Source organism: Fopius arisanus, unplaced genomic scaffold (genome assembly GCF_000806365.1).
Source record: "Fopius arisanus strain USDA-PBARC FA_bdor unplaced genomic scaffold, ASM80636v1 scaffold00008, whole genome shotgun sequence".
NCBI lineage: Eukaryota > Metazoa > Arthropoda > Insecta > Hymenoptera > Braconidae > Fopius > Fopius arisanus.
The window spans coordinates 593,103-608,257 of NW_011887747.1; the positions used below are offsets into that span (position 1 = coordinate 593,103).

Consider the following 15,155-nt stretch of genomic DNA (forward strand, 5'->3'; position numbering starts at 1 on the left):
ATAGAAATGGATATTTATATGGAATCGAATCGAAAATTGAGCCCTAAAATCTGTCACACTCATTCCTCACTGTTAATTCATTGGTCACGATTTATACTCATTTCCACTGTCCTATACCCAAAATTTCTCATGGAGCATATACATTATGTCATTTATCTGAATTTACTTCAAGACAAGATTTTTCAAAATTTGTAATGGCTGAAAAGTTCAGAGTCTGATTGACTTATCAGTAATAATAACCAGGAAATTTCATATGAATGTGTTGTACTTAAGCATTCTAAAGTGTTCCTATAAAATTTCAGGAGTGATTTTTTAATGGCATAATATTACAGATTAATAATGTGTGACAGAAGACAGATTGTCCTTTATCATTAGTAATGGAAAACTCTCTTGCTAGAAATACACAATAAGCAAGATGATAAATAATCATCCTTCAACACAGCATAATGGCTATTATAATTTCCACCAAAATCATCTGAAAATAACGAAGTTAGAGAAATGTGATTTTTTAAGCAACGAATGTAACAAAAAATCTAATGGATCATTAAAAACGAATTCCATGGTATATCCTGTTTACCCATCCAGGCTCGCTTTAATATTTTCTAAGCCACCACAGAATTTCAGAGGACTGAGTGCTTGCATGATTGCTATTTCATACTTTGTGAGCTCCCATGTGCTTTTGTGATGAATTTTGCAATCCTTGGTACACACAAGTTGAATTATACCCTAGAAGTGGTGATACATGCTATTATAATGTGATGGAATATACGTTAATGCGATGAGCACTGCCTTATGGTGCATTCAAAATTCCCAGTCAAATACCAATGAACATCTATATCTACAGGGTGTCCCAGAAGTACGTGCCGATAATTAACCGGCATGTACAGGGGGTGAGTCCGACCCAAAAAGTCCTTTACCACTTTTGGATCGGAAGCACCCCTCCGGAGATACTGGGGTAAACAGGACAGCCAATGACGCTGCCGCGTTAAGCGGCAGTACGTCGGTGTGGCTGTCGCGCTCGAGTGTGAGTGATTCCCCTTCGAGCCAGAAGGCGGCGGGATTCCACATTCACCCGTGAGCGTGAGAGAGAAGTCATGGTATCCTCTCTCACTCTCTCGCATCACTCCGCGGCAATGTTCTTGCAGGTATCTTTTAAACAATTGGGTTTTTGGGATTTTTCCATTGATGATTATTTGTTGCAAATTGAATTTGCAACAAAATAACCTCATGGAAAAATCACCTAAACCCAATTGTTTAATCAATATCAGCAACAAACTGTTTCATACTTTTTAAATGTTATAAAAAAAACGATGGGCCGTACGGCATTTTTCCATCAGATGTTTTTTGTTGCAAATTCGATTTGCAACAAAAAATAATCAATGGAAAAATCTCCGAAAGCCCATTGTTTATTAGATAATTGGTCAACAGGCTGTTTTTAACGAAAAATCTGAAAATCACCGCGATCGCTCCGTTCATTTCAGAGATAATTGTTTAATTATTAATTATCTCATCAACCATGAGATTTAGCAAAATTTATCGGAGAATCTTTTTTGTTGTTAATGAGATTTAACAAAAAAAAGTTCTCCTTATAAAATTTTGTCAAAGTCTCGGTTGATGAGATAATTAATAATTAATTAATTAATCGAAAAATGGCAAGGGGATTGCCCGCGATTTTACCAAAAATTCTCAGTGGCGCGACTGTTTTTCCTGTTATCTTTTAAACAATCGGGTTTTTGGGATTTTTCCATTGATGATTATTTGTTGCAAATTGAATTTGCAACAAAATAACCTCATGGAAAAATCACCTAAACCCAATTGTTTAATCAATATCAGCAACAAACTGTTTCATACTTTTTAAATGTTATAAAAAAAACGATGGGCCGTACGGCATTTTTCCATCAGATGTTTTTTGTTGCAAATTCAATTTGCAACAAATAATAATCAATGAAAAAATCCCAAAAACCCAATTGTTTAAAAGATACCTGCAAGAACATTGCCGCGGAGTGATGCGAGAGAGTGAGAGAGGATACCATGACTTCTCTCTCACGCTCACGGGTGAATGTGGAATCCCGCCGCCTTCTGGCTCGAAGGGGAATCACTCACACTCGAGCGCGACAGCCACACCGACGTACTGCCGCTTAACGCGGCAGCGTCATTGGCTGTCCTGTTTACCCCAGTATCTCCGGAGGGGTGCTTCCGATCCAAAAGTGGTAAAGGACTTTTTGGGTCGGACTCACCCCCTGTACATGCCGGTTAATTATCGGCACGTACTTCTGGGACACCCTGTATATGAAGGGAAGCGATCGCAGAAAAGAAAAAAGTGGGAGTGGAATTCTTCTGCTTGAAACTATAGCTGAGCCATTCTACTGAGGCAATCAAGTGTTCTACATAATGTGATTATTACCATCGAAGCTGAATTCAATATTGCGAATCCAGTTTTTTTCTTGTCTGCATAAATTATCAAATTATCCATTTTTATGATTGCCAATAAATTCTACCATTTATTCACGAGAGTTGCCAAAAAAATCAACATTCGGTGAGCCTCCACTTTGATAATATCTATTCGGTATTTTTTATTTCCCAATTTACCCAATACAAATTAATTGGTGAATTCAGGAGCAATCTGGGGGTGGCCGCATAATGTCTTCAATGATAAATATGGGAATTAATTAACTGTTGGTTGCACTTTATTTAATCTCCTGTCGATATATTCCACTATCACATTTGAGAGATGTCAATTTCAAATTAATTTAAATTTTCAGATACGTTCAAATAAAACACTAGATTCAGTGTATCTCAATCATTCATGATCAACTGCCGATTCGGTTTTCTTAATCAAATTTCGATGAAAAATCAATACTTTCCTAAATCATAACTCTACTCATGAGTAGTAGCTTACAGAAAATTGTACCTAATGTGTTTGATATTCCGAAAGAATTCAATGGGTTATACCTCGTCATACTACGAATATTATAATCCAATATCCAAGTTACTTCGTGATGGACGTTGCTGGCCGAGAGGCACTCGAATTCGCGTGATAGGTGCGCATGAAATATTAAAACGTGGAGGATAGTCTATGCTGGAAGAACACCACGCACGCTCAATCAATTAAAATGCATATACGAAATGGTACCCGGCCACCATGCACCAGTGAAGAGGCATTTTCTACGTCGAAAATCGGCAAGGATCATCCAGAAGAGGAGTTAGATGGACCGACAAGTGAAGGGAAGATTATTGTATCGTATTTAGCCCATCCCTCAAGCTCCAACTCCAACACTGGGTTAAACTCTTCGTAATGTTATACTCATACTGTTGTAACAACGGCCAAACCAGGTTTAATCTGTAACAAGGAAAAATACTGGGAATGGAGTATATAAGGATTCGAGAGGATCATCTTCATCAGTTTACTCGGACTCTCTGAAACAGCTCATCGATATGAGTATTCATCAGGTGAGTACTCGAGCCATTGATTATTAATTCAATGAATATCGATCTGCAACCAGCAACGTGAATTATTATCATTGACGGTTTCCCTCCTTGCATAAAAACGAAGTCAAGAGATAATATTAACAATTTTAAAGCATTATCCCGAGTAATTCGAGCGCAAATTTATTGAAACTGCCGGTGGAGATAGCCAAAGATCGTTTGTCATTCACTCCGTGGAACGAATTCCGATCGTGGAAGAACCACTTGCAATCATGCTAAAGAGGAGTATCTTCTCTCTATTTTGGAGAAATTGGAGAAATTGGAGAAATGCGTGACTACCCTTTCTTATTTCATTTTCATATATGGGGGTTGTAAAGAACGAGTTCTCTATTGCGTCTAGACAATTTATAACGGTCAACAAACAGTCTATCTCTGCCTCAAATTAACCATAAAGTTGCTCTTCCCTTTATTTCCTCGACTCCTCCATTTGTGTTTTATTGTCCCTGTTTTAGTTGAACGGTGTGGTGCTGACAATATTGTACTGTACGACTGCATTGGGAGGGATTTTGCCGGATTCTGGAAGCAATGGGTATCAGTACAATAGACCAAGCGTTGGAATTCTTGGTGAGCCAGGGCGACGTATAGGTTATGATGCATCCGGAAGATTTCTTCCAAGTGGAAATGGATTTGACTCTCTTGGAAGACCAAGTGGCTCTTACGGAGTTCCTGGTTTTGGTGGATTCCCAGGACCGGTGGGATACACCGGCAGGCCCAGCGGTATATATCCCGGCGGATACACCACAGCTTTTCCAGGTGGCGTTGCACCTGCAGGCTACGAGGGAATCCCTGGAGCTTATCGCAATGGCTACAATGGGGACAACGGACCAGTGAGTTTTATTTCACCACCATTCATGTAGTTATTATTATACATATTATTCAATTCATTGCCAAGCGGATAGCCCTCTAGCTATGAAAATGACTTTTCAAACCAGCCGTTCATTCCCAATATTTTTTTCAACGATTTTACATCGCGATGAATTTTAAACAATAGAAAAAAAAATATATGTTCTGATAAAGCAATATTAACGATGTGCTCGGCCAAGCATCCGCAGCGCACCCGGTGAACTGTAATAATTTGATGATTCACAAATCGTGCCACGCTAGAGAACATATTATCACACATTATCACTGGGATGTCGCTGGTAAACCTCTCCCCTCGGAGTAGCTTTGTGAATAAATGCGAGGATGAACCAAGAGTCTCTCTCTGTTGGGAGTATTGTTTCCTCGACAGGCTGACAATCGCCAAGGGCTGCTTTCCAGGAGCAACAACGAAAATAACCATAAAATCGCAACACACAAAATCGTTTATTCTACATCTTTTCCTTTGTGTATTTTTCGTCTGTTTCACCTCCCTGTCCCTGTCATTTTATTTTGTTTAACGCACATGCATTCCCTTTATATCCCTTTATGTGTCTGTATGGCAGCCGCAACCGTACAGTTTTCAATACGAGGTGCTAGATCCCCCGAGTGGTAACGACTATGGTCAGCAGGAGACCAGCGACGGAAATGTCGTGAGGGGCGAATATCGAGTACTTCTACCGGACTCTAGGACTCAAATCGTAAAATATACAGCAGACGATGTGAATGGATACAACGCGGATGTTCAATACGAGGGGCAAGCACAGTATCCCAGACCCGGTGGTTATCAATTCAGTGGACCGCAGGGTTCTTATCAACCAGGCTTTGGATTCACTCCTTATCAAGGTTCCATGCAGTATTCTTTAACTTTACTACCATAACTTAACGACCCACTTGCTTTCTTTTTTCAAATGGAAAATTTATTTACCTAATTTCGAGCTCCGGCTCCTTAAATTGCGCCATCTGAGAAAAACATTGCAGATTGAAGCCAGCATGTATTATCTATCGAACGTAATCATTTTTTTTTTTATTCTATTTTGTTATTGTTCAATATTTCTAAATTTGGGTTTCAAATTGTGTTGCCGAAATCACTCCAATGCTTACGAAAAAAAAATTATAAGAGGAAAATCTTTAAAGGGTAGCAGATTGAGATATTAATTAGAGGAGATCTGGGGAGAGATTTTGCGCGTTTTTCCCGACTTAAAACTTATTTTTTTGCTCCCGTTAGGGGGCGTGAAATACAGGCGTTGTGTGCAGGTTTTATGAACACGGGCGCGGTGATAATTCAAATTAAATTTTCTATCAAAATGTTGCAAACGATTGACGATAGATTGAGTAATAAATTATCGGTGGATAGGAGATATTCGTAATATACTCAGAGGTCGAGTAGTTTACCAATAATTTGGCCAATCGAATAATATTAGGTTATACAATTATTTACTTAACCTCCACATACCTAACTTCTCAGTATTCTAAAAGGCATCTGATAAACGCCGCAAAACGCCTCCTAACGGGAGCAAAAAAATAAGTTTTAAGTCGAGAAAAACGCGCAAAATCTCTCCCCTGGCAACTTTACTAAAAAATTATTAAAATTACGCAGTGTACCAATCATCATGATGCAGAACAAAAACGGATTTAACGGTTAAGGATGTTCTACCCTGGCCAGAACGTATCCGAAAAATGAAGAGAATCGAGTGAAACTTTTTTAAAACATTATTTAAGGCATTTCAAAATCATGTGCAAAATTTCAAAAATTTCGTCAACAGAAAAACAATGAAAATAAATTGTAAAATTGGTATTTATGCGTAAGGTTAAATGAGGCATCGATAACTTTAGCATTTTCTCTACATTATCCATCAATCGGCAATATAGGTAAAATGTTGAAGTTATCGATGCTCCACTTGACCCCGTGTATAAGTAGCAACTTTACAATTTATTTTCATTGTTTTTCTGTTGACGAAATTTTTGAAATTTTGCACATGGTTTTGAAATGCCTTAAATAATGTTTTAAAAAAGTTTCACTCGATTCTCTTCATTTTTCGGATACGTTCTGACCAGGGTAGAACAACCTTAATAACCGCATAGAATTGGCATGCAGCGAATTTCGAGGGGGATGCCAAATTTAAAACTCGCGTGGTATTCAAACGTCAACTGATATAGAATTCCACCATTAGATAAAACTCTGAATTGGAAAATAAAAAATCTAACAACTTTCAATTGGTCAGTATGACGAGAGATTATTCTCACTGGACTCTATTTTTTTAATCATATGCCAATTAGTCGAGAAAGCTATCAAAGATTTATCCGTAAGTAAATGCTTTTGGTCCTACCACGGGTCGTCGAATGGTGCAATTCTATTGACTGACGCTGGGACAAATAATTAATCAAAATAACAAATATTTTACAACCTCCCTTCAATTTCATTCAACAGCGAAATTAATTTATCAGGTTGTATTACTCTGCTGTCAATTCCCTTTGACCCATTATTCTCTCAAAATTGTATCAAAATTGTATCTAATAAGTTGCTTGCCTTTGATGTTATTTTATGTGAGCTGCACAGTTTCTGAGCGACGCTTACGTAATTGTTCGCTATTCATATTAGTCGGTAACAACGAAAAATTCTCTCGAAGCAATTCTTCTGATCGCGCGAAAAAATAATGTCCCCAACAACATTTAAGCTTTAAAATTATTCGTATACTTTCACATGATTCGCGCCATACATTCCAATACGGAGAAAAATATGCAGTAAAAATCGTGAAACAACTTGTCCAATCCAAAAGCAGGAATCATTTAACGGCAGTTTTATGAAAATGAAAGAAAATATATCTGAAACGTTCAGTGATTTCTCAAGTTCATCACTGAAAAAAATACAAAATTGTCACATAACTTTACCCGAACAAGTAAAATCTCACCGAAATTTCTCAACTCACGCCACAAAACAATTTCCATAATTCCAATTACTCCTTCAACTCAAATTTTTCCCTGAACTTTATTGGATTTTTCTGCACGAAGTTGTTGTATTTTTTAGAAAAAAACGATAGCTTCGTTGTACATAATAATTTTCATCTAAATCCAACATATACTTGAATACAATGCCAAACATTTAACTCGACAGATGGCATTTGACCCTCGAATGTTCTACTTATGAAAGTGATGAAAAATGGCGGTCAAATATACTTTGTTTATCGAATTTGAGGAAACTTTAATATTTTTTCGTAAATTTTTCGTGAATTTTTCATTTGTTTGCCTTCGTGCGACTTCACCTTTGTGATATGTCAAAAGGCATGTTCTAAAATAAGCACTTCTGTGCTCCTATTCTATTCTCCATCAAGAGGAGAAATCCAAGAAAAAGTGAAGAAGAAAAATAAAGAGTAATCTCAGACTGACTTTATCCTCACGTGAACTCTAATCGAACCCGAGATGTCTTGTGTGTCCGTTTTCATTTACAAGAAAGTAAGAAAATGGGACGTAGTGGAGGATCACGTGAGGAAAGACATGGCATCATAAATATAAATGCGATTTTATTGTGGGTGACAGGTAGGGGTGGATACGGAGTAGCTGGAGGAGCTGGAGGAGCTGGAGGAGCTGGAGGAGCGGGAATAGGTGGACTGGGAGTTGGTAGTCCAAAGGGCAACGGCATCTTTGGAGGTGGTGGCGGTGTCGGTGTAGGCGCCAGTGGTAGCAATCAATACTTACCTCCGGGTGGTGGTTATGGCAAATGATCGCACTGACCAATTCAACTCATCCACTTTAAAGTCTCTCAACTACTCTCCTCCAACTCTTTCATCGTGTACATCACTCCATAGACTTATTCCGATGCTGAGAAGGCACGAGGAGGAGCAGCCCGAAGCTCATTCTGCCCGAGATGAAATTTCGCGTGACTTGTGTAATTCTCATTATTATCGCATAGACATATTTTGCATGAATTTATTCCTCGCTGTGTAAATTCAACCACGATAATGGCAATATGAAACGCTTTTACTTTCTTTTTTGCTGGAAAACATCTCAATATTGCTCTTAATAAAAAAATAAAAAGAAATTACAAAGAATTCATTTCCATCTCGGCATTCCAACAATTGATCGAGAAATTGGTGCACTGACTTGAAGACGCATAACAATTGCACATAGTAAGTGTATAAGTAACGATTATTCCGTCTTCCCTAATTGCAGAAGACGACTATATGCCGCTCCGGTGGTACTTTGCTGCACACTCGTGATTCCATAGTACAAACGGGATGAGAGAGCTCCGCTAATCGCACTCGTGATAAGCCATTGCATAACAATGGAACAGTGTATATATGTGAGTTAATGGGAATATTCCCAGACTTACATTTAACAAAGCGTTTGCAATGACTCTTTAGACACTGTGCAGATGTCGTGCTAAAACAATCTTAGGTGCTGGCGATGTTAGAGTGTATGATTGCACTCGTTGTTTACATGTGTTTATGGGGGCTGAAATTTCCTTTTTTTTTTAATTCACTCGGAACATACTTGATGTTATTTTCTGCCTGGCTGAGGGGCGAAAAAAATTTATGGTGGGCATTTAGTTTTTGAAGGGGGACAGTCAGATAGTGGACGACCATATATTTGTGGGAGCCAAGTTGTTTTGAATGACCCTCATTTGTCGGAAACGTGTGATAAGCCAACTATTCCTTACTCCACGAGCTTCTGACTGTGCTATACGCCACGGGATACAGTTCAGTTTTAGCTTATGATTTATCAAATTGTACTGAGATTTTTTATTCAGACTATGCGGTGGGTTATCGCTGGTTTGATGGCTCCTTGGAATTCTACATGACTTTCCATGAACTTTTTTAAATGATGATGCGGATGCGATGAGAAATTGCTCTTTGATTATTGTGGAGGAAATCTTTACGATTGGAATTTTTTTCACGGAATCGATGGTTTCCATGTAACTTGTGATTAATTAAATTTCCTCTTTTTGGCAAACTAATCAATCTACAATGTTTTCACCACGAAAATAGTTTAGTTTCCAAAGTTTTTCAAAATTTTAAGTGTAAAAAGTAATTCTTTAATTCAAACTGGGGAAGATGTGAATTACAATAGGAACATATCACTTTATTATGATTCTGCATTGTATTGATGAAACCCTTTTTACAACGTGACCCGCAATTCTCCGATATTCATAACTTGAATCGTATTTATATTATATACAACAGCGAATTTATATTATGTTTATACATGTTTTACTTTTCTATGATATAATACGCAGCGCTGAGTATAAAATGTGTTTATTGATGGTAACGGCCTTATCAGAAATTCTGAACAAAAGCACGACTGGTTTCCACAGTAGACATGCAGAATTTATATCATGCCAGTGTGAATTATCTGCAACAAAAGATTTTAATCGTCATAATTGTGATATTATGAATGCGTTCATTGCACGTGAAGTAGAACATTGATATATCCAGGCGTCCAATCCAACCTATGCACTGTTACCCACATGAAATTTATCAGAACTTCATAATTATACAGAATGTTGATATTTTGTCAGCTAATTTACAAATGCAGGAATGGGAGAAATTACAGAATAATAGATGTAATGTAATTTAATAACCGCAATAGATATTATGTTAATATGAGGGCAAATGGAAAAAAAATCAATGGAAGTTCAATGTGCAGGAAAAAAGTTGGAAAAATATAAAAAAGATACATATATGAAAGAGGATGAATAAATATCAGGGAAATTGTTTGGGCCATTGCCAGAGATAGTAGACAGTTGTATCCCGGACCGATCTCGATACATTTAAAAGCCTGAACTGTGTTATTTTTTTCTCCATCCCTTGCATTTTTATTCCAATTCTGCATACCATATTGTCCGAATCAAAACGAATAAAAGAGAATATTATATCGAATATCAGAGTTATTTGATCATCCTTTCATGTATCGCATAGCGACCGCTGTATTAAAATGATTCGGCATGAGGGCACCTCTGGAGTTAAAAGTTGCAGGATACATCTTTGTACGTTCAGTGAGGAGAGTTTTTCAATGTCACACTGTAAGCACAACTAGTGAGAGTATTTCTTTTCAACGTTGAAAAGACCAAACTGAAACATGCCAAAACGATCAATGGAGAGCAAAAACTGCGCATCAGTGACAGCATAACCGAAACAATTTACAATTATTGTGATAACGTCAATCACGGTGTCACACACTGGATTCCGTACAATATCTATCCTATCATTTAGGCAAGGTGCCAAGTTATCTCGTTGTGAAATCATTTGTTTCCGCTCGTTATTTATCTCCCTCTCTTAACCGGTCATCCATCGTACATCAGTGCCAATATAACCGTAATCGATTGAAGATACGCCTTGGTATGCAATGAGAACGACTGTATCAAGGGGGATCAAAAATTGAGGCATTGTATTAAACGAGCTGAAAACGTTTAACGGGAGAAATCATTACAATAGTTCGTCCTCCACGGGTCATTATCGCCTTCACAATTGCAGGACGTGCTATTTCACTGGATACTATATCAACGAAAAGTGCGCAATCCCGTTTCAATGTTCTCCGATGTATGCGAAAAGGAGGAAAAAAGTATTCATTATTGTTGAAATGTTACGAAATTTTCGCATCAATATTTTTTTTAAACTTCTCCGAACCGAATACTTGAAAAGACTCGTCGATCACTGTCGGTTTATATGCGCTACGCCCGCATGCACCCGAGATTGCCACTTGTGCCTCGACGCTATTAGGCACAATAAAAATTTACATTGCAACAGGGAGCGTTCATTTCATAGGGTCCTTGCTTCACACTATTAGGGAAGGAAAAGCCATGAGCGCATGGCACACACTCAAAAAGAATACCCATGCAGGATGGCCGGATTGGCCTGAGGATCGGGCCAAGCTCGGTGCCAATATTTCCGAAGCTGATGATAACTCCGGCCCGATTATCGGTGCCTTCATTGGCCCAATGATGGCAGCCGATTAACAGCCGAATCTTATTAATTTTACCCGAAAATATTAATAACTTTGATTTTTTATTGAAAATTATCCTATTATCAATCTTTTGACGGTAATTGAAAGAAGCTAGTAATAAAAAAGAACAACGAACTAGACTGTAAATGCTCGGCATATGATTGGGTACCGAGGCACTCATTCAATTAATTAATAAAAAGTGAAAAAATAAATTTTTCTCGTTTTTATGATTTATTAGTCATCCTTGATCACGGCGGCAACGATGTCGACCCTGAAAAAACCTAATCGACGAACTCCAATTTTGTACCTCACAAGACTCGAACCTACGACCTTTCGTACACTAGTCCAACGCCCTAACCACTAACCTAATACGGAACTCTTGTAGTAAAAGCATAAAAACGACTTCATAAATTTGAGTCAGTTATTTTTGCGCATTTCTGTCCTTCTTTGATCAATTGATAGAAAATTAATTATCAATCGATTACTGAGTATTTCTGTAATTTATCTAATTAAAAAATAATTGCAATGATAACGGCAGTTATTACTTTTATCGCGAACGCCTCCTTTTCCGAATTTTTCATTTATTATTCACTTGGCTTCAATGAATGCTGATTCCGCTGAAATTTCTACAGATTTCATTGATTAATGTCAATTATAATGTGATTATACTCAATAATTATTTTAAGTGATGGATATTGGGGAAACTCCGTGGGGCTCATGAATTGCCAATGATGGACAAACCGAACTTTGTTGGATCGATTTGGGCCAACATATTGGCGGAATATCGACCAATCGAGTATCGGCGAACGAAGCTGGCCAGTGTACTAGCCAAGCATTCGAAAACCGAGTGTTGGTCAGCAGATGCTGGCCAATACATTAGCCAAGTCTGCAGGCTTGGAAATTCTTACATGGGTATCAGTCTATATCACATTATATTCCCTATATAAATATAAATACTGTTTTTTTATCACATAGCCAATATGCATTGATTTCCAGTCTAATAGAAAGTAATTAGTGGATTTACAAAGTGGGCATCCACCCTAGAGCAATCCGTATCCGTAACCAGGGTTTTTCGTCTGACCTAAATCTATTCTTCCGCCTTCCCCTTTGACGTATTATATATATATTGTATACTTGATATTAGATAATACATATATATTATTTAAAAGCCTATTTTAACGTTATCTCGAATTATCTCGAATATATTCTAACCTCGCTTCGCTCGGATAAAAACGCGTTTTCGGTCACAATGACATAAACTAGCATCATAGCCACGGCGAAAAAAGTGATTCTGACTCATGTGCGTTATAATCCTCGTCTCCGACTCGGACTATAAAGTCGCATTCATCGGATTCCCTTTTTCGGTCCTAGGCGTGAAATATACTATTTCCTCTTCCAAAGGAGAATCAACTTTGATTGAATTTTATCATACTTCAGAGTACATTCAACCGGAACAGGTCAACACATCATTTGGCCGGGTATCTTACGATTTTTAAAATTGTTATTGTAGATTCATCTCTTTTTGCAGTATGCCATCCACCTTAATTAGCCCGTATCCTTCGTAGTGTTTCCAATTTGATTCTAGGGAATTCATTGAAATATTTCATTAAATAACCCTATGGAGAACAATCATTCTCATGCAGAAAAGATAGGTGTAAACTAGAGTATTAAAAAATCTGTGAAAATACTGGCATATTTTGTATAATAATAAACACAATTTTCATTTGTCAATAAGTACTCGATCTTTAATCTAATAGATCATGGAGATGGTTTTTAATTTAGATTTTGTATCATGTACTTCTGAAAGGATTAAATCTGAAGTAAATATAATAACATTTGTCTGCTATAGTTGGCTCAGAACTGAAAACATATTTAAACATACAACTTTATTAACAAATTCATAAAAAATAATCTTGAGAATCTTTTCCTTTAGTTTATTCAAGATGATACAAAATTTGACATGTCTAATACGTACAAGAATATGCAGATTTCATTTAACTTTCCATGGAAGTCGAGATCTCGAGACTTGTCTACGTATTATTCATCGTGGAATGAAAAATATTCTCAGTGAATTTATCCCACTTTGATATTCGGAAAATAATATCAATCTTCCTTTATATCAGGAAACAAGATATTGCGATAAAGAAGGGAAAGTAAAACCTATCTTATGTACTTCAGGGAGTCACTGGATCAGAAAGAAAACCTCAAGGAGTTGGAATAAATAGTTGAAAGAGATCAACTGGAAAGCGACTACAGAGAAATTGTGGAAAAAACTAATAAATTTGTATATGCTTCGCTGGATGCTTGTATGCTATTGAATATCCGAATGAATTGGTAACAATTTCATCGCAAATGTTGTACACCGGTCCTTTGTCTTGAAGTATATTGACCGAATCGGTTTGTCTCTTCCTGTCACCCTACCCCACCATCACCCATCTTCACGACGATCCATTTTCAAGGGAGTTCCACTTAGCAAACCGTTGTGACCTACGCGCACAAAGACTTTATATCTCATTCCCCTAGACGTGATTTCCGATTGGTGAAAACTCCAAGTGAGTCTGAATTTATCGGGAAACTGTTATCCAGGTAGATGCGACACTCGCACGATCCCTTAGAAAGTCTATCTACTCGCTTCTACTCACCACTAATTATCTGCCGTTAGTTGTTCTCCTCCTAATTATCTACTTTCAAGAATTTTACTGCACAATGATCCCATGCCGTCAAATTCAAAGGCATTTCCAAATGAGATTCAAACAGACAACGTCCATGGTACGAGGATTCGTGTTACCATTCTCCCCGTGAAATTGGAATCCTTTGAACTATTTCCATGCATTCTCATTTTACAGATACGTATTCTCAAATTTATTTCTCGAAAATCGCTACGGAAGACTCGCACTAAAAAGCTGTAAAATTCAATAGAAAATATAGTTGTTACGCTTCTCCCATGACAAAAGGTGCTCAATCTTGATGTGTAACCTTTTCCACTAGCATCATTGATCCGATACCATATACGTCGGATAAATTTGTACCTCAGGCACTTGTAATTCAAGCTTAATGCACTCGCTCAGTTTAATAGCATCATATGTCGTACATATATACATTTCTATATTGCTTTCACGAGAGTATATTTACCTTACCTTCATTGCACTTAACCATTATTTTTTAATTCAAATGGCAGCCTCTTTCCCCATCGTCAATGCGTACTTCATATTGCCACACAATTGCTACACTTTTTCCGCCTCTTCAATTAAAGACAAATGTTGTCAAGAAAAACACAGAAGAGACATTTAACAATAATAATAACGAAGCTTCAATCGCTCCATTGGAACTACTTGTAATGATCTGCTACCAAATGGAAATCGGTTTCGTTATGCGAGTCGAAAAAAGACTTCCGAATTCTAGATTTACAAGCGGCATTACCCCCACGAGCAACCAATGGATTCATACAGAATTTGAAACATTTCAAATGCGAACAATCCACACTATCTAATCGAAAAGTAAATTATCTGGTTCGTGAAGTCAATACGGTTCTGCAATGAAGAATTGACAAACAAGCGGCTAATTCTATATATAATATTGCAATCATACTAGCAATTATTATTTCTTTAGCAAACGCCTCCTTTTCCGAATTTTTCAATTATTATTCTTCGGTCTCGATGAATGATAATTCCGATAAAATTTCAACGGATTTCATTATTTAATGTTAATTATAATGACATTATACTCAATGATTGTTTCAAGTAACGGATATTGGAGAAGTTATGTAGGGCTCATGAATGACCAATGATCGAACAACGCATATTTATTCAGCAGATTGGGGCTTTACCATTGGACCAGCAATGCTCAACCGAACCGCTTTGAATTGATGTGAG

At 37.4% G+C, this 15,155-nt stretch overlaps 1 protein-coding gene across 1 annotated transcript; it reads left to right on the forward strand.

Annotated features, from left to right (window-relative positions):
• Positions 1 to 3,377: 3,377 nt before the first annotated feature.
• On the forward strand, positions 3,378 to 8,394 carry LOC105273908 (adult-specific cuticular protein ACP-20). Its single transcript, XM_011316622.1, has 4 exons — positions 3,378 to 3,450; positions 3,939 to 4,313; positions 4,911 to 5,190; positions 7,882 to 8,394. The coding sequence occupies exons 1-4, from the start codon at positions 3,436 to 3,438 to the stop codon at positions 8,064 to 8,066; spliced, it is 855 nt and encodes a 284-aa protein (XP_011314924.1). The 5' UTR covers positions 3,378 to 3,435; the 3' UTR covers positions 8,067 to 8,394.
• The last annotated feature ends 6,761 nt before the right edge of the window (positions 8,395 to 15,155 follow it).

Coding starts and splice junctions, on each gene's coding strand:
- LOC105273908 (XM_011316622.1), top strand. Junction 4,314..4,910: donor ACAATGGGGACAACGGACCA/GTGAGTTTTATT, acceptor TCTGTATGGCAG/CCGCAACCGTACAGTTTTCA. Junction 5,191..7,881: donor TGGATTCACTCCTTATCAAG/GTTCCATGCAGT, acceptor TGTGGGTGACAG/GTAGGGGTGGATACGGAGTA.